The following is a 20,710-nucleotide window of genomic DNA, read 5'->3' as shown; positions in this document are numbered from 1 at the left end:
GTTTCTAACTTGGGTTTAGTTATTCATTACTCTTTTTTTGTTTTCCTTTTCTTTTCCAAGTATACTGTTGTTAAAATTTCTGTGCTTGTGGGAAAATCTATAAATAAGTTAATATTACAATAACAATTTTGTTTGACACTAATCATTGCACAGGAAAAATAAAGTGAAATGAAATTTCAAATACTATAATCATAGGTAGGTACTGGTAGTTTTAGTGAAACAAAAGTATAGGTGATAAGAAAGTACACTGTTTGGGTAGGCTATCCCATAATGTGTGGGAGTTGTACAACTGGTAAGAATCAGTTTGTGCTCTTAAGCAAATAAATTTTACTCACTGACTTGCATACACTATTTCAATCCATCTGTTCCCCTATCTTCATAAATACTGTGTATAATACCTATGAGTTTGTGAGAATAATGTCCCAATAGGGGTGGTTTATTTGGTGAGGTTAAGATTCCCTAAGCCTTTCACATACAGCACTACTGAAAAAAATGTTAATTTAAAATTGGAATACTTCAATAACTTTATTCAAGAAAATTATTTAGGGATGGTATTAAATGCAAGGTAAGCAATGTATGAAAACAGGTGTTATTTACTAATGATTAAAAATTACTTTCCCAGCAGAAGAAACTATGTCAGAATAAATGTATACTGAAAAATAGAAACTGACAAAAAAGTTTCTCAGCTTGTAAGGTATGCCCAGCATTTAATTAAAACAGCTTTAAGTTTTGATGGCCAAGGAATAATTTATATTTCCATTCAATTAAAATAACATCCTTGAAATCCTTTAAATTTGTTTTGGAAACTACTAAGTAATCTTAAAAACTAAATAATGAAACAACTGTAAATGAATTAAGACAATGATTACAAACTTAAGAGACAACTGAAATGTGAAATTTGAGCTACTAAGCAACAGGTACTAACCTGACAGTAACACTGGGGAAAAAAAAAAAAAAATTTTAATAATGGATTTAATTTAATGAAAAGATGAATTGAAACCAGTTTCTTTTAAACAGGAAGTCTGATAAGAAACAAACTTGTATTTTCATCAGTATAATCTAAAAAAGGATTTTTTTTATAATTCTGGTGCTCATTGGAAATTAACAGCACAACTGATCATGGGTTTTTAATTATTTTCTCTGCCACTGCTACACAGGCATGTTATAAAAATATATATAATTAAAACAGAAGTACATGTGAACAATCTACACACACAAACACTTACAGGTCATTTTGCATTACAGCAGATAAGCCTCATACAATACAATAAATGCAACCAATACTAATAGATATCAAGCTATTTATTACCTTACACTAGACCATACAAAGATGAAAATACGTAACAGTTATAAAGCACGAGGTATGACAGTCACGGTGGGGCTCTTCCGTGGCTGTCCAACACAAGTGCTTTTCACATCAATACATACAATTCTAATAACAACACAGTAGTCAAACAGGCTGAATACTTACACTTAGATATATAGATTTGGCAACATTTCAGCTTGGCCACACAATTTTATTCACAATGGGTAGAACTAACTTCCAAGCTTATTTAAAGTTAACAAGACACTAATGGATTGTTGCAACATTGCAGAAAAAGTAAGCAAATGGGCTTTGTCATTGGAAGTTTGTAAAAAATATGAGATGTATCTGCCACTATTAAAAACTGAAAAAAAAAATATTAAGAACAAAGTATAAACTTGATTCTCATCATATGACAACTTCTATTCATGCTTGCTGATAGTTATTTTGTACCTTATATAAACCAACACAATGTCAAGGCTGGTCAACATGCTTGTTTTCCAAAGCACCATTTTCCTTTCTAAAGAAAAACATGTTATTTATCAAGGTTGTTTTAATAATAAAAATATTTCCTTGTACACACAAAAGGGAAATTATAGTTTCACAAATCATTGTTTTTTTAGAAGTTACATATGTCAGATGAATAACCTCATAAAGTCTGACACTGTTTTCTGAAGAATCAGCATTACTTTATGGGTATCAGTAATGTCAAGAAATTTTATATTAAAGAAAATAAATTTAAGATTCTCTCTGAAAACAGCAATCTAAAAAACTAACACACACACACACTGAAGAAACCAGACATCTTTTGTTGACAACATCAGTTTAAATCCATCTCAATTTTCCTGATGTATGATGTACAGCTATTTGAATTTTCTTTTTTTCACGTAAGTTAAGAGCCTGGGCCACCACAAGTCAATACATTAAAATGCTGCTGAAATAACCAGTTTCTTAACTTTCTCCTTAAAACTTGCTCAGAAACTTCCAGTGAAATCCTGTACACAATCTTCTGCACACCATTAGTCTCTTGTAAGAGTGAAACTGGTTATAATGTTACTGCAATCAACCTAACAACAAAAGAAGTGACTACACCTACAGTTGGAATCACATGTAAGAAGACCATTACAGGGTAAACATTTATGAAAATTCTCGAATGTGATTATACTGGGACATTTTGCAGCTTTTAGACAGCAATAAGTTTCCAACAGTAACAAAAGTTCAGTAGTTGTCTGCAATTACTTAAGGAAAACTCGTGACACATGGCAGTGCCTTTTAGGCAAGGTTTGTGAAAATATTTAACTTAATGAAATAAACATGATATTTGTGTGTTATTTTACAGAACATTTTATCTTTTGTTAACAATACCTGTTATTAATGTTTATTATAGACCAACTTCCCTCATTAAGTGCTAGTTACGTTTGAGCTTTCAAACTGAAACAGAAAATAGAAATTACTGCAAAAAATGTAGCTGCTTAACAGCATATGAAATAGATCTCCTGTTCTACAACCCAAGCTCTTTGATGGAAAGTGTTTTTTTATTGAATTGAAACATTTGGCAACTGATAACCAATAAGGATTAAATTCCAATAAGAAAAAAAACTGTACAGTCTGTTTATTTATGTCACCTATGGACATATTTATCTTTTTCATTACAGCTAAGCTGAAGAACAGGAGATCAAGAAATATAAATCCTTATCAGAGTATTGTACAGGAACTCTTTTCTCTGAAAGGGTTGGCTTTTTGAGAATGGAAGCCCACGAGCAGATAGTCATCATTTTCATGTTCCTGAATATATTTCTGGAAAAACAAGAAATAAAAACAACAATAAAACAATATTAAGTCCAAATACTCTATAATCCATTTCAAAGTATAATAATATCTCCAATCATTTCATTTTGTAACCTAATTTGTCGAAAACAAATATTTTTACTGCTCATAATAATTTCCTTTTCTAATGTTTTTGGAAACATTTTTTTTTGTATTTGAAAAAAAATGTTGGTTTTAAGCATGACTTTTACTTAGAAAGCATTTAAAAAAGAAGAAATTATGAAATTTGTTTTCATTAAGAATATTATGAAACATAAGAAACTCTGTTACACAATACTTTTGAAAAATAAAATTTTACTTCTCTATAAAAACAAAAAAGTATTTTAAAAGAAACACTTCATTAAACAAAAAATAAAGAAACAGCCAGTTACTAAAATAAAAAGCAAACAAACGTGATTTAATCAACCAATACCTTCAAATCTTCAATGGCCACAGAAACATTCACTCTTCGAATGGAAGCTTCTCGGCGTAGTTGCTCTACAACTTTCCTCTGCTGTTGTAGTGTGGACATCTACAATGACAAAAAATATTTCCAAGGAAGTTATTGGTTTGTTTTTAACCTATTTGACATCAAAATACCATTTAACATCCTGATACAAAACAATGAATTATACAGGATGTTCGGAAAGTCACTGTGCATTTATATATTTATTAACAGACATGTTTCAATATAGAATACAGGATGTAAATATGAATGACAATTATAAACAATGTTGAAAGTGACCCCCGTTGGCATCAATACAGGCCTAGATCCTTCTTATTTTGTTTCTAAATACTGTTATCAATTGCTGGCTTGAAATAGACTGAATAAAATATGATCACAAAACTGCACAGTGACTTTCCGAAATCCCTGTATAAACACTTATGCAAAATGCTGGATTTTAACTGTTCAAAAAAAAATTAAATATTTACATGCATTATAATAATATCTCTATAGTAAATAATATCTGGAGTTAAGAATGCTTCAGGGTCAAGTACAACAGAAAATGAATATGGTACCTCTATTAGGAATAAAAACATTATAAGTATAATTAGCATGAGTAATTAGAAAATTGATATTATTTTAGTTTTGCATGGAACCTATATGAGCTTTCAGTTGAATACTCTGTTTATTATGGACACACACACATATATATGTATGTACACACCTGGACAACCCACAATTAACTGAATCACCTTCAGGTATATCCATTCATATAAGCTTCTATTTTGGCGAAATGCCTTCAGCCAGCATAACTTTAGCACTTAACTGTGAAAGCATTCATTAAAGATTTATCAAAACACACATCACTGACAATTTTTTGATGTGTTTACCACTAGCTATGAAGAATGTGCATGCTTGTTAGAGGTATACATGCTAAATATTAATACATTAGAAGCAGACAGATGCATCTCAAAGCACACAGATAAAATATCAAAGAAGGTTGATAAAACACACCAGAAAGGTGTGCATCAGATAAGATTTGCACACATATACTGAGAAAGCCACATCTCAACATACGCAAGGCTGCATTTTATTATAACAGAAGCATTATTAAATAAGATGTAGTGGACTTTAGTTGACAGATTCATCCAGAGCACTGAGGTGAGCCAACTTCCTAGATTGCAGGCTATTCTCCAATCTTACCTGTTTATTGTTCATAATGACTTCCTCCTGTAAGTTTAGCCACAAATTGGAGGAGGTTGACTACACACTAATGGCTGGAATAAAGAGAAACAAGTTAATAGGCCAGTGAAAAGTTTAATGAAGACCCAATCAAGCTGTCTTTGAGAACACCTTGCTACAGACTATCAATACCAGTAAATAAACTGTTTTACACAACCAGTAAAAAAAGACGCAGAAGAAATTTTATATTTATAATTGCAGTACATCTATCATGTATAACTAACTTAGCAAAATTCTTAAATGTTACTGCAATAATGTATGTGGACTTATTACTCTAGATATACAAGTTGAATTTATATATTCTTAAACAATATGGAAAGTTTCTACTATTAGTTATGACCATCTTCATATTCTTCCTACAGATTCTATTCTAGTTCAACAATACACATGTGAACAAGTACTGCAATTTGTGTGAAAATAACTGATGCTAATACTTAATGAAAAAATCTAATTTTTTCCCATTAAAGTAATATATTTTTATAAATTATATAAAGTGAAATTCACAGTTTTGTATTATATTTTACTTTTAAATCACATTTACGTAACTGTAAACAATATACCACACTACTAATGGCCTTTAATGTTGATAAATAATGTAAAAAATTGCTTTCTTATGTTGCAACATGAAAATATTTTATATTCTTGCAGGTTTAACTGTTTACCCAATAGCTAAATAGTTTCCATATTATTAGTTGTATACATGATTTAAAGCTGTGGTGCATAAACTATGGGACATGTCCCCAGAGAGTTGATGTGGGGAGAAGAGTGCAACTATAACTATAGGAGTATATAAATTATATCTGAAAGTATGGATTCAAAAATAAAGTTTTAAAAATTACAGTAAAAATATTACTATTAGTAAGTAAGATGTGACAGCAATTAACATAAGGCTAAAGTGTAAGCTATCTTCTTTCTTGTTCATATAATTTTCACCACAAACAATTCTTGAATTAATTATGTTGATGTATGCACTGATAGGGTAGCTACATTTGTGCAAAACAATAAAGGATTCAAAGCCAATGTAAGCGCTCTTGCTCCAGATGTAACAATTACACATTGCATTCTACACAGAAAAGCATTACATTAAAAGACATTGAACAAAGTGCTACAAGAGCTTTAAACAGCAGGCTATTTTCCATTCTTTGTGGAATAATGTGTTCCATGTAAGAGGTGCATTGGTTCTCTTCTGGGAAGATACTCAGTTTCTTTCTGCAAGCTGAAGGATCAACTATGTATTTTTTGTCAGATTGCAACCCTATATTAGCAGTGGATTTTATGGAAAATTTGTTCTGAATTTTTAAGAAAGTTACACAATGGCTATCTACACTAGACTTCCCTAACTTAGCAATGAAAGGCTAGAGGGAGGGCAGCAACTCATCACCACCCACTGCCAAACTTTGGGATACTCTTTTACTAATGAATAGTGGGATTGACCCCCTCATTATAATGCTCCCCACAGCTGTTTGGTGTGATGGGGATTTAAACCCATGAATCTTGGATTATAAGTCGAAAGCCCTAACCACCTGACCATGCCAAGCCATTTATGGATGAAAAGTGGCTTCTAGTATAGTGCTACCAGGCTATGTTAGATAAACTTAATGTCCTTAACTGATCATTGCAAGACTGGAATAGCAATATTCTGTGACTATATTTCACAAAAAAACTTATGCTACAGAAAACCAATTTCAGAACTACAAACTGTAAAGCTTTTCTTTGCCTCAACGAATTTCTGGAAGAAAATGAGTTAAATAATAGTGTTATTCATAATGTTGTTTCTATTCATTTTGAAAAACTTAAAAGTGTTAATTTGTAGATAAATTCTGAGAATCAATGGCAAAAACAATTGGATCCAGAATCCATTTAAGCAGAGCATAACTTGTCATCTGCCAATGGAAGCTCAAGAAAAGCTCACAGAATTATCCAGTTATAAAACTCTTTAGGAAGAATTTAACTCAAAACCTCTTGAGAACTTTGGATGTTTATTTGCAAAAAATACCTTAACTTGTAAAGAAAGGCAAAGAGTATGCTTGTCTTTCATATCAACATACTTGTGTAAGGCAGCTTTTTCTGTTTTACCAAAAATCAAAACAAAACAGCAACTTTGAATGCAGGTATAGGGAATCTTGGAGTTGCTGTGTCAACATTTCAGCAAAGAATGAACTTCATTTTATCCCACACTCAAGCTAATTCTTCACACTAAACTGGTGAATAAACTTACAGTATTGGCATCGTGCTATGTACACTTTTAAGATTTATTTTATACTGGTTGTGAAGCACAATAAATTGCATATTTTAAAAAGGGTTCCATAAATAAAGTTTGTGCACTACTCTTTTAAGAAAAAGCACAAGACTGCAAACTTATAAAAGCAACTGTACCAGTATTAAAAGCAAACCAGAAAAGTATAGATCTTAAACAACAAAAAAATTTATTTCACTCATGAAAATGGCTCAGAACCACTATGTTTATTAAGCAAGACCAGTAAAGTTTAAAGACAGGGCAAAAAGACAAAAAGAAAGAGGTATACAAATAATTTTGCAAGTTATAAAACATTCAAACTAACAGGATAGATTAGATATGTGATTAGGCAATGAAAGTGCTTAACATAAACTGCTACTTTTACTACACTTGCTTGTAATGTTATTTTTTCAACAATTGTTCCATTTAATGTTTTTTTTAGATTTGTGTGCTTTGTACTACAAATATATTTTAAACTAAATTTATAAATGTGGCTAAGAATGATATTATATACAAGTCAATTAATTAACTTAAAAGTAAATATTAAAAGAATGCATCCAAATAAAGATTGTGGTGAGTCACACAGATTATCAAATGCAACAGTTTCAAATTAGACTATTGTGATGTCAAAATATTAAGTCTTTAGTTTTGTGGAAATTAGGAATTCAAATTACTAATATTGACAAGCTAGAATATAAAATTAAAAACCTGAGATATGGCTTATGTATTAATTCAAACACAGTGAGCCCATTCAACTGTTTCCATTTTTTGAAATGGTCCCTTATATACTCTTACTACAATATATGATGTGAATAACCAATCAACAGCTTAGGATGCCCTCAGAATGGTTTTCTCTCCAATTTTAATTTATGGAAAAGCTATTACATTCTTTCAATCCAAGTTTTCAAGGAGGAAAGATGTCTTTAGTCTGCTCAAAGTTTCATATTTGTTTTTAAATTTAAATAAATCTCAGTTACTAAGCTTAATAAATTATAGTGGAATTCCATTGTATCAGTACAGTTATTTATGATTTTTTGGTTATTCAACTGTATACACATAAAACAAAAATTTTGTTTGATATTTTCCATGTGCAAAATTTTAAAAGGTTTAGCAATGTATGTCCAGCAACAACCAAGTGCAAAGGTCGTAGCTAGAAATAATTGCTCACTTTACTTTTTGATTCATTGTTCTGTATTTTAAGAAAAATACATTTAATAATTTATTTCTAAATAGTAATAATTTATATACATATATATAATGTATAATAATTGAAATGTGACTGTATATTACAAAATACTAGTCCACAATTTTTATGACTACAAGGTTGGTCAAGTGACAAGACCCTACATAGAGTACAAAAAATAAAACAAAGTCTTACCAAAATCAAATGTTACAATGTATTTTAAAGGTTTTAGAGATTATTCAAATAATATTTGAGATTTCTGGGATGAATAATAATTTTTAATTATAACATAAAATCACTTTGCACTCCAATTAGTTACAAAACAGACTATTTTCACAAACAAATCTTTGGTAAAAATATTTAATTAAAAACCTAATTTTTATTATACAAAATACTTTAATCTTTACCAAATGTCTACTAAATTTTGTGAAGACACACCTGCTGTATCAAAAGTTATAGTGCAAATACATAGACGAACCAGTGTTTATTATACTGAGCCTGAAGTGAAAGGGTTAACTGTGAGGCAACAAATCTCCATATGAGGGGTCAGAAGGCATTACCACATAAACTGTCACCTTGTGCTCAACCCAAACCATCACAGGCCACTTCTCACTCACCACAAACATCAAATGATGGTCAATTTTATGAGTTGGCAGATATAAAGTACTATTTGTGTGAAATTGCATGACCACATAATTTAATTACATAAAATATAAGCATTACATGGTAAATTCTTTTAATAATTTTAGATTTTCCAGATTATTTTTTTTATTATAGGTAAATTCATTTTTTTGTGTTCAACTATAGAAGTAAACTTCCTGCCTACACTATAAGCTCCTTCCAGACTATTGTAATGTTAATGAATGAATCTACATTTGCAAATTTTCAAAATAATTTCCAAAGAGTTAGGACTACTCACTTGCATTAAAAAATATTATACTTGGTATCAGTCACACCCATTAATTTTCATATCATTTGCAACTTCTAATATATATACATCTACATAAGTAACATCAGAAACACACACGAAAAAACTAATATGTTTTAAAAACTATTTTATATGAAATTATAATGTTGATGACATTCTTGCATTTTGACTATATCAACTGCATACTCATAACTTTCTTTCCTAAAATACTTTTAAGTAACTGTAGAAATGTTACTGCATATTTCTGTACCAAATTTTATAAGGAGTCAAGACAACTTACACTATGAACTTGTTTGACTATTGCCATGGTGACTGGAATGGCTCAACTACACAACAATCCTATGGATTATTTAGATCTCCACTAACAAAGAGCTCTTATATTCAAAATTACTCCTAACTTTTTTGAATACCTTAATTTTACTTTCCTTTCTTCATCTAAACTATTTACACCACTTACAGAAAAGAAACTTTAATAGATGTAAATCTAGTGGCTAACACACACACATTGTTGATGATGATGCTTATCAATAGGTTTTAACACCCATACCAGCCATTCTTAGATACATAACACACACATACGTATAAAAGTAAAACAATAAACACCTTCAGCTTTTTCTCACAAAGAATTGAACTGAAGGAACCAAACTCAGTGCAGAAACAAAATGATAGGATTTAAAGGTTTGTTCCATAGTGAATAATAAAGTTACACATTAAAACACATGCAAGAATTAGTTTTGTACTTGATGTTTCAAGAATGGCATTTTTGCCCATTCAATATCAAGATAAAGTACGATCTTGCATATCACTTATTTTAATTTTGCAAGTGTTTCAAGAAACTGTCCTCTATTAGTCATTTCATTGAACGAAAAACAATGTTTTCTAACAATTACTGCATGCTTATACATGATAACAATGCATGTATACTTACCGAAACTTTAAAAATTAATTGTAACTGTTACAATTATTATAAAATAAAAATCTAGTAGAAAAAAAACAAACTATGAAATGAAAAGTACTCTAAGTTCCTGAATGTGTATGACCAATACAGTTCTAGTGTGAACAATACATCCTGACTTGTGTTATCTATACCTCTGTCAAGTATGTACAACTACTTAGCCCTGGAAGTCTGGCCAAACATGCAGAAGGGCAACTTAACCCATCTGTGAAACTGTTGTCTTTCAACAATCAATGGGCTGGTTGCTGATCACTGTTTCATTTTATACACGTTAAAATTCATTTTTATTTTGCAACAGGTTACTTTAAAGTTTTAGCAAGATTAAAGTATGTAACAAAACAACTGGAGAAAACAGTAAAAAATACTGAACTCGTGTGTTTTATTAAAAATAATTTTACTGATTGGACATAAGCAGAACCACATTTATGTTTAATAGAAGTCAGAGAGAAACAGGAATAAGATGACTGATAACACATCAGAAGTGATATGCAGATGATAAGGAGTATGTGGGTCTAAATACAGTGGGTCTAGTAATATTATGCAAGACAAACTGAATATACAGAAAAGGAAGGACTTCATAACATGCAGAAAGATCAAAGCAAGTTGTCTACATAAAAAAGAATTAAAAATACATAACTAGTAATGAACATAGCTATTTAAGCATAATCTTCAAGCTGTGTTATTTATAATGATTAAAATAAATACAGCAATGAGGCTGGAAAAAGTTCACCTCAATTTTAAAGGTCACAGATTCTACAAAATGAGCATAAGCATCTTTCATTTTTGTAGGTCATCAGAGTGGGAAGGTGTCTGAGAATTGGATAATTGCTTGTTACTCCAATTTTTAATGGATGTTATAAAAAACTGCCCCAAAAATTATAGGCCAGTTAGTCTTTCTTCTATAGTGAGAAACACTGTAGTATGATAAAAGAAGTTTTTCAAAATCACTTAGTGAAATATGTCACAAGTGAAAGCTAACTTGAAATTATCAAAGAGAAACCTCAAGTTATTAATCTTTCTTTTAAGACCATTGCTTACATGGATGTAAAAAAGATAAATTATGAAAATCATCTTACATTAAAAAGATATTACAAAAGTTACAATTTTCCAAAACTAAAAATATATTTCCAACAAGTACTTACCTCCTTTCACATATGTACAGCTATTCTTGTTCAGTGTTACACTCTACATGTATTTATTTTGCATGCCACAAGCCCTGCACTCCAATACATCCCACAATTATTATGGTTCAACTACATCTTGAATGCAAATCATCATGCAACAACCTTCCACCAACATTAATGCAATACAACTTCCTGACAAGTGGCTCCCTCTATTCAATTTTACCAAACTACCACTTCAAGCTTAGACAGAAACATATGCACCTGTTTACAGTGAACAGAATGGGTGGAAAGTGTGAAAGGTGGTGAATATCCAATATAGTACACATATAGCTAGAATCCTATATTGAATAGGAGTGACCATCCTTTGAAAGCATCCAAAGAACTCCTTAAACTGATGATCCTCTTAATAATCATATGTAGAAGACTGCACCACTTTTCTACCAGGTATATTTTTGCTCAGTGTGCACAGGAGTTGCAGGCACTGGTGGAAAAAAGTAGAGGAACATAACCAAAAGGGAGGGATATAAAATGGTTGGTTTGATTAGATTTCAAACTGCATTACACCATAATCTTAATTCCATTGAAGAAAGACAGTAGATGAATTTTCTACAGAGAGTAATGTGGGAGAAAGCAAAATTGGATGTGCTCCACAGTGTAGAGTGGCTAGAGTGCAACACACCATACACAGAAGATCAACTCCAGTCCCAAACCAAGTGAAATCAGGAACATAACCTCCAATCCATGGTAGGAGGTGGGTTAACACAATGTTCATTTCAAGTTTAACAGAAATATATACTGTGCAAACTGCTCTATCAAACGGATACAAGTGCAATCCATAACCATAGACCTGGGAACCAAATATAAGAGATTTGTCTCTGTGGGAGGTCACCTCCTTCTTGAACTCAATCCAACATGCACCTCACTCACTGAGCAACACCAAACTCTGGTCACAAAGACTCCTTGAGGTGAAGCACCAGAAGGAGAACCACTGCCTTTTTCAACATTAACCCCTTTTTTGTAATCATAGGGCAAATTCAGTGAAGAATAGGAAAAACACAGGCAACACATGTATTAGGACTCACGTTGATTGGCCCTGCTCTAAATCCAAAACCAGTTGCCAGGAACAAACATACATGTAATCACAGACGAAGGATCCCAATCAAAAGTGTGTACTACACTGAGATGGACAACTCTTAAGCAGCAGCATCCCCTCAGACAGGGCCATAAAGCATTGGAGCACATAATGAACTTCCAGGTATCCACTACATAGAAGCACACTGCCCCTATAAATGATATGCAACCTCACCATCAAGATAACCACAAAAGTTGGGCAAAACATCAACACATGAAGCCCATCATACAAAGATGGAGCTCATTTTGTATTGGGCATGTGCAGCCTCACCCCCTCAGACAGGACCATACATCATTGGAACACATCAATAACTTCTGGGAACCACTGCAAAGAAGTAAATTGTCTCTATAAATGATATGCAATGGCATCCTCCAGGTAGTCACAGAAGCCAGGTGCAACATCAGCCTTCAGAGCTCACTGCATAGAGTTGGAGCATATAAATGGAGGATCAGCAAACCACCACCACCACCACCCTGTTCTCAACTGAATGGGTGTTGCATATATATTTATCAACATTAAATCATATTAATGACAATATCTCCATGGTCCACCACCAAACAGTTTGGAACTGGAAAGTGCCAAGGGCTCCCATACTCTACAAGAAACACAAGGGGGATAAAACATAATAGAGTTCAGAGGTAAGCTAATGCTGGAGACAGTGCAACAGGTGACCATGAAAACCATATTTTGAAAAGTAGGCTACCAGATTTATTCAATCAAAGAGACAGCAGGGATAGGCAGCTAGTTATCCTCTTCTACTTTACCTTCATAAGTCCATGAATTAGTATGATCTGGAACAAGTATATTAATGAAGCAAATATATCATGAAAAACCAAATGGGAATCTTGTTGTACACACAATCTTAACAGCGTGCATTATTGCGCTGCTCAATATCCAGCAATTAATGAGACTGAAGTCCCATAATCAAATAGCCAAGTGCGGAAATCTGTAATAATAGTAGTGTTGGGTTGAAAAGAGGAAAAACCCAGATTCAAAGATCAACAGCAAAAGATATTCTGTTTATGTCAATAAACTGCCACTGAGGAAGGGCACATGAAATAATCTAAAAAGGTAGAAACCTGGCAAGACAATCCAGATCTTCTTGCCAAAGACCTAATAAATGACAGATGTGAAAACAAAGAGTGTAGAAAGGTTGGAACGAAATTCTGGTGACCAAGATTGATGTACAAAAGATGAAGAGACAAGATAATGAGAGATATGATGTTGAAATAGTAGATAAACCAGAGCTTGGCTGGCCAGTAAGGAGTAATCAAAAAACTCTGAACAAGAGTGGCATGGACAATTGAAAATAGTATGGAAAGGTAATGAATGGGAGGATAAGCATTGATTGGTCACATCCTGACTGAATGCATCAACAGCTAGGGCTGGTGGATGAAAAACCAGAGACCACAAGACAGATAACTTGAAATTAAGGAAAGTGACAAATGTATCCAGATAAGTTGTACCCCTCTGTGAGCACAGCCACTGAAAAACCCTAAAACAAATGGTTCATTCAATTTTGTCTGGAGTAGAAAGATGATTTGCTATGAGGTTGAAAGCAACTGTAACATAACATGTGTGTAGATCCAAAAAATTAGATGTAAAGTGTGACTGAAAGGAAATGAGAACAAGTGCCACCTTGGCCACTAATATAAGCCACCAACTGTCAATAAGGATCATGACAGGTTAATTCCTGACTACAAGGAGAAAGTGATCCAATGCTTGCTGTACCACCAGAAGCTCCAAAGTGTTTATATGGTAAGATCAACTGTTCATAGACCATTCTCTGGAAGCCTTCTGTTGATCAAGACCATAGCACCAACCATGCAGGGAAGCATCTGTGAAGAGATGTAAATGTGGGCAAGGAAAAGGATGCAGTACACATAACAACGTATAAGCCTTATTTAACAACCAATGCAGATCATCAATGAGGAAAATAGGATGGGTAACAGGAGAACCCAAGGGATTCTGAACGAGATCCCACTGTTCGTGCTGAGCTCACTCAAGAGACTGTGTAGTGTCAAACCCAAGCCCACATCCACAAAAGTGATAGAACCTTGCAAGCAATGAGAGACAGAGCAGCAAAGGCATGGACAAGTGAAAGCCCCATCAAATGGAGTTGAAGTGAAGAAGACTGAGCCTAACTGAGTTGGGAGTTTAAAAGTGGACAAGACATTGAGTAGGAGATAGCAAAGGCTTCTCTAACTTGATAATTTAACCCACACAAGCAGCTTTTGACAGAAGGACACGTTATATGAAAACTCCACGACAAAATAAGCTAACAGAAGCCAATTGTCTATGCAATGGTGTAAGCACAGCTCCTAAGCATACAAAAGTTGAGCAAAAGCTTTGACCACTCACCAAAAGACATACAGGGTCAAAGCAAGCCCTAAGAACAAGGAACAAAACTGGTATACAACCCCATGATGAACAGACTGAAGATGATGTCTGCACCAAAGAGAAATAGGAATGTGTATATAGGCATTCTAGATGTCTAACTTGGTCATTCACAGTCCCAGATAAAAAAAAAACAAAAAACACTTTAGTGTAAAAAAGGACTTCACTGTAGAATGAGGAAGATCCAGAAACAAGTGAAGTGGGGCAGATTAATCACACAATGCCAGTCTCTGATTCTTTTTGGAATCACAAACAGCCCAGAGAAGGTTGGCTGATCTGCTTAATTTTTTGTGATAGAAGAGACTGTGCTGCTTCTGATAGATATTTACTCGTAGCAAGATCCCATGGTGATAGAAAAGATATGGGTATGGGGAAAGAAAATAGATGACAAGACCTTCTGGAAAGACTTGAAGATCCCAATGAATTGTAGCAAATTCACATCACAGGGGAAACAAATTGGTCAAACGAGCTTTTTTAGACTGCAACTCACAGGATAGTCTTCGGTACTACTGGCAACAATGAGACCTGTGTCAATAAATATGACAGCAAAACCCTTAGTGGGAGGAATAGGTAAAGATCAGGTGTCGGACATGCAACAGGAGACTGCAAAGGCCCAGGGTGAAACAAGCCAGTCAAATGTTGCCTCAGACTCCATGTAATTCCAAAGTATCAAGAATATTCCCAAAAACAGACCACTGGAGAAAAAAAAAACCACATGCAAGTCCTGAAGATAAGTGGAAAGTAAATAAACATGGAACAAAACAGCATCCTCCCAAAAAGATCCCAAAAGCCAAGCAACCACACATGAAGAGATAAAGTTAAGGGGGACAACAGCAGCAATACAGAAGTAAGGATGGAGAGGATATCCACAAAAATCAGTAGTGTGTTTCAGCAAGAAAGTGCATGGTGGAGGAATACCACAAGAGAGTTGTAAGGGTAAAGCAAAAGAAGAAAAACTGGGCCTGGGATAAATGAACAGTATTATCAGGGTCAATTTGCACATACTGGAAGTAGCAATTCTAACCAGTAAGAATCAAAAAAGGATAATCAGCCTGATAGTAAGCAGAGGCAAACTGTTACTTAACCTGTGAAGGATGAAGCAACTGTATGATTCCAGCTCACAAATGAAAAACAAAATGCTCAGTCTGAACCTCAACATAAAAGATATAATGAAGGAAACAAAATACTGAAAAAAAAAAGAGTTTTTTTTTTGTAATAAGGAAGGAACAGGACTGTCAGTGTACCAGATTTAATATATTTATTTAAATATCAATGTTTGTTTCAGTTTAATATATATTTAGAAATGCATTTAACTTGTACTGTTACGAAAGTCTTGTCTGTTCTCTAAGTTTGTAGTAGATTCTCAAGTAAAAGCAGCATTTACATATGTTTTACATTGTTACCAATTGAACTTTCTTGAACCTTCACTTAAAGCTTATAAAAGGTGACCAATGCAATGCATAGACACATTTTTACATTGTTGGTTTGCAACAGTCAGTACACTATAAACCTCAAAGCTATAATTATGATAAATGCTCATTAATTGTAGAACTACAGATATTTAACCAGGAACATTTACAGATTTTGAACTTTACAAAGTGTTCAACTTCAGAGAATTAACTTTGGACATTAGTATTTCTACAAGGACATTAGATATCTTCCTTGGTGAAAAGTAAGCTTGTGAACAATGTGAGGCTAGTCAAACACCTTTGATAAAAGATTCAGTTCCAGACCAGATAGTATTGTTTGTGTGTAAAACTTTTGTATATAATTCATCATTCGTAACAACCATTATTATAAACTGTATTGTTGTTTGTATATTAAAATATATATTTGTGTTAAGAAATAAAACTTTGTGTATCAATCTTGTTAGATACTCAAGGGCTATCTGCACTAGCCTTCCTTAATTTAGCAGTGTAAGACTAGAGGGAAGGCAGCTAGGCATCATCACCCACTGCCATCTCTCGGGCTACTCTTTTACCAATGAATAGTGGGTCTGACCATCACATATAATGCCCCCATGGTTGAAAGGGTGATGGTTGTGTGATGAGAACACAAATCACTCGACTACAGCGCTATCTAATGAGAAGTAATAGTTTGGTAGAATTGTATAGAGGGAGTGACATGTCAGGAGGGTTTGTTGCACTCCTACTGGTGGAGGGTTGTTTCATGATAATTTACATGTGAAAAACCTTTTCACATATAGAAAGTGGCACTGAATGTGAGTAGGGATAATATACCATATCAAAAATCTCATTGGTACGGGTTAGAAACTACTAGTTAATTGGATAGTACAATGGAAGAATGCAAAAGACTGGTAATAATGAAGTCCAGTCAAACTGGATCCTTGTTATAAGTACCAAGGGTTAATGCTTGGACCTTTGGTCTTTATAATTTACATTAAGGGTATTAAGAGAATTGCCAGTATGATTCCAGATACACAAATTTATTTAACAGGATTAGTTTTGATTTCTTTAGCATAATTACATTCCTCAGCGGTCTTGACTGAGCTAACAAAAACGTCCCAAGCTTCATAACAAATCTTCCCTTTTAAATTAGCCCTTCTCTTTTTCACTCTTCAACTCACTAGAAGTCAATTTTTGTAATAAAACTACATCTATTAACTTTCCAACTAGTTTCCATTAAAGACAATTTTATAATCACCAGTATTCTAGCATATCTAAAGATCTAACCATGTTCTCTTTAGTAATAAGAACAGCATATTCCTTTGTAGGATTTTTCACATGCAGGAATGAAAAAAATTCATGATGACCTCAAAAAATTCTTCATTCTCATATGAAAGAGAAACCCAACTAATATTTCTAAAACTAAAGAATCCCAGTATAACTAATGTGCTTGTATAGTGTCAATAACTTGAAAATACAGCTTAAAAGATAATGTAATTAAGCATCAATTTTATAAATTTGTTGAAAATCAATTTCTTTCATTAGTTTCAGCTCATTTTCACAAATAATTGTCTTGCCTAAAATAGCTTACCATAATATCTACAAAAGCCTTTGAATATAACATATGCCTAATATTTTTTAATCAAGAATCAGTACGACAAATGACACTCAAAAAAATAATTTTGCTTACAAATTCCATCCAAACAAGAGCAGGAATCCTTTTAATTGAAAAGCTGTAAATAACCAACTTGTGATCATAAAGAAATCTTTTGTATTAAAATTTCATCTGGAAGTTATTTTACTATGATGTATATGAAACTAATGTGTATGTGTTAATTCATTATGATTATGTTGTCACTGTTATAGTACATATGGTCTGATTTGGGAGAACATTTAGATAGACAATAACAGTCAGATGATATTTATACTTCTTCCTCTGACAAATCATTTGCCATCTGTTGTTCAACAATTTATTGGATTCTACATGTACGATGAAGTTTCATTTTTTTTCCCATTACTGCAGTAAAAATATCAACTTGTAGGAGTAAGTGCATTTTGACAGCAAATTTTTAAGGCCTTTGGCAGTCTTTATAAAAATTGTTTGCATTATTTATATGTTGCATTTTCCTTCAAATCAATGCTAATTTCACAGGTAAAAACTAGGGCACTCCTTACACTGAAGTTAGCACTAGATGCTTGCCCGTTATGTCACCATCTGTCAAGTGGAACAGCCTACTATTCACAACAGTGGCAGTGTAACTCTATTAAATATAGCATATCACAGCAGTGTTTATTTACTATTATATTTCTCCTTTTTCACTTGTTTGTTGCCTATATAGAAGTAAATAGCAAAGTTTGCACCATAATGAATTTGCTTATAATTCTGGTGCATGTTCTTTATTTAAAAGCTCCAATAATGTATTGAGAATGACATACTTGAATAAATTATACTGTTTCCACTGATCAGAAACACAGTACAGGAATACTTATTCACTGAATTAGGATATTACGGTTACTACTACAAACACCAAAGATTTGCTACGATGCGATAACAAAATGTTTTTAGCATGACATGATAGACAATGCAGCTACTATATTTTTAAACCAATAACTGTATGTGAACAGTGGCCATACTTACATTTGGGTTATCATGATTTCAATGGTCATGTTTGTAGTTTTATGGTTGAGCATGTACAATCATGTATTTTTTAAGCCTCAATAATAACCAGGCAATGCTGTAACAATAGCTATCATTACTAAACAACTATTGATGGTTGGGCTATGGCAGTCAGAACCGTAGATTAAACCTATTAACATTTTGAAATGCATTCTAATATTCATGTTTCAAATATAGCACTTGGTCAAGAACAAGGCCAGTAACAAAACTGCCTCTTCATTTCATAGTATCCTTCCTCTAAAATTTCACTATCTGCATACATATGGCATTAATGACACAAATACAGTGATTAAACATATTACATTAACTTAATTAAGTTATAAAATAATATACTAAAATGATCATATGGTAAAGACAATACCAGTTAGAATAAGATTATGAGGCTTTTCATTTTATCAATGGAGTATTCAATCTCTGTCTCTGGACTTTTAACAACTTTCTTCTAACTTTGATGCCTTTTACTAATATAATGGAATGACATACCCTTATGACATGTGTTGAATGAAGCACCAAATAAAAATTTAAAAAAAGTTTGAAATTTATATTTAATTTTCTAAAACAGAGCTTTTTACTTATAAAATAACTAAATTATTTATATTTTGATTTTACATTCACAATGTATAAATGATAAAAAAAAACAGAAAAAACGTAAAATTACTCATACTTTAGTCTCAAATCCAATATACCATGTCATTTGAAAACATGTCATTCAAAAAGCAGAGGTCACTGAAAGATGAGTCAGAAAGCTGTTATACTTTGTGGTAGAGAAATATCCAAATATATGCCTAAACTCTTAGAATTTATTTAACTTTGATCCTTGATTAAAACAAGGCTTTTTACGATAAAATTTGCTATTTATTATTAATGAAGATACTACAAAAATAAACTCACAATAAAATTTAAAATAAACATTACAGTTACCGATACTGTTATTAGTACTCCTATTAACTACATGTTTTTACATATAACGAAGCCGAACGCATCAGTTATTTAATATGTTTCATCTCTAAGAAAACGTGTTTGAAATAATAAAAAATAATAGTATCTCATTCTCAGAATTCAGTATTACGGCAAGTTGCGCTTCTTTAACTTAATTGTTAAGCTTAACAGATCATTTAACATTAATTTGTACAATTGATATACCAACTACTTGTAGCACTATTAATAATACTACAGTATTACAAACAGTACTAGTACTGTTATTACTAGTGCTAGCCAGTAATACATTATTACTACTTTCTACTTATAAAACAACGGGAGGAAATAACTGCCACAATATGAAAACGAGTACTATGCAAAGTAAAAGCTAAAAGAAAGTTACCTTATAATGAAAAAATAAGATGGTACAAAATTAAACGGGAATTAATAAAACTTGCAGCACTATGTTACACGGAGGATAATTTCTAAAACTTAGGCCTAAGCCTTGATAACTACTATTACTACCACACTTAACAAAATGGCGCGGCGGAAATGAACTTCTCAATTCATCTCGACTGAAACGCTATCTGTAAATATCATACCAATAACTCTAAAACATACATAAATATTCAGCATAAAACTAAAATCATTTAAATTATATTTCGTATCTACAATAGAAAAGCACTTGAAATCAAATGTATAAAAAATTTATTATGTGAAGTGTCACTCTTAAACGAATTACACATATTGGGTTAGAGATTAAAAATGTAGTAGTTCATATTTTCACCAACAGACGCCCCTACATGTATATTTTTTCCAAGAAGTTACATAAGAATATATAATATTTCAACCACATGACATTTGCCACATCTAGTGCTCATAGGGTTCATCTACCTTGCTGGGATACAACAGACATACAGTAGTTGTCACAAGTTATATTATCAAATTGCCTGAACAG

The 20,710-nt window shown here is 32.6% G+C and overlaps 1 protein-coding gene across 5 annotated transcripts; it reads right to left on the bottom strand.

Annotated features, from left to right (window-relative positions):
• Positions 1 to 1,284: 1,284 nt before the first annotated feature.
• LOC143249559 (guanine nucleotide-binding protein subunit gamma-1-like) lies at positions 1,285 to 20,462 on the bottom strand. Of its 5 annotated transcripts, XM_076499626.1 has the most exons (5): positions 20,156 to 20,319; positions 18,796 to 18,892; positions 4,758 to 4,831; positions 3,543 to 3,641; positions 1,285 to 3,100 (listed from the first exon to the last, which is right to left on the bottom strand). In XM_076499626.1, the coding sequence occupies exons 3-5, from the start codon at positions 4,770 to 4,772 to the stop codon at positions 2,999 to 3,001; spliced, it is 216 nt and encodes a 71-aa protein (XP_076355741.1). In that variant the 5' UTR covers positions 4,773 to 4,831; positions 18,796 to 18,892; positions 20,156 to 20,319; the 3' UTR covers positions 1,285 to 2,998. The 5 variants fall into 5 exon arrangements, with proteins under 5 accessions (XP_076355741.1, XP_076355743.1, XP_076355740.1 ...); XM_076499628.1 differs by lacking the exon at positions 4,758 to 4,831 and having other exon boundaries at positions 20,156 to 20,462; XM_076499625.1 differs by lacking the exon at positions 18,796 to 18,892 and having other exon boundaries at positions 20,156 to 20,339.
• Positions 20,463 to 20,710: the final 248 nt, after the last annotated feature.

The sequence above is a fragment of the Tachypleus tridentatus genome, chromosome 4, assembly GCF_004210375.1.
Source record: "Tachypleus tridentatus isolate NWPU-2018 chromosome 4, ASM421037v1, whole genome shotgun sequence".
Lineage (NCBI taxonomy): Eukaryota > Metazoa > Arthropoda > Merostomata > Xiphosura > Limulidae > Tachypleus > Tachypleus tridentatus.
Note: the sequence above shows the minus strand (reverse complement) of the source record. Positions and strands in the feature narration are given on the sequence as shown.

Coding starts and splice junctions, on each gene's coding strand:
- LOC143249559 (XM_076499624.1), bottom strand. CDS start 19,543: ATGACATGTTTTCAAATGACATGGTATATTGGATTTGAGACTAAA. Junction 3,642..19,498: donor ATATTGGATTTGAGACTAAA/GTATGAGTAATT, acceptor TTGTCATTGTAG/ATGTCCACACTACAACAGCA. Junction 3,101..3,542: donor TGGCCATTGAAGATTTGAAG/GTATTGGTTGAT, acceptor TTGTTTTTCCAG/AAATATATTCAGGAACATGA.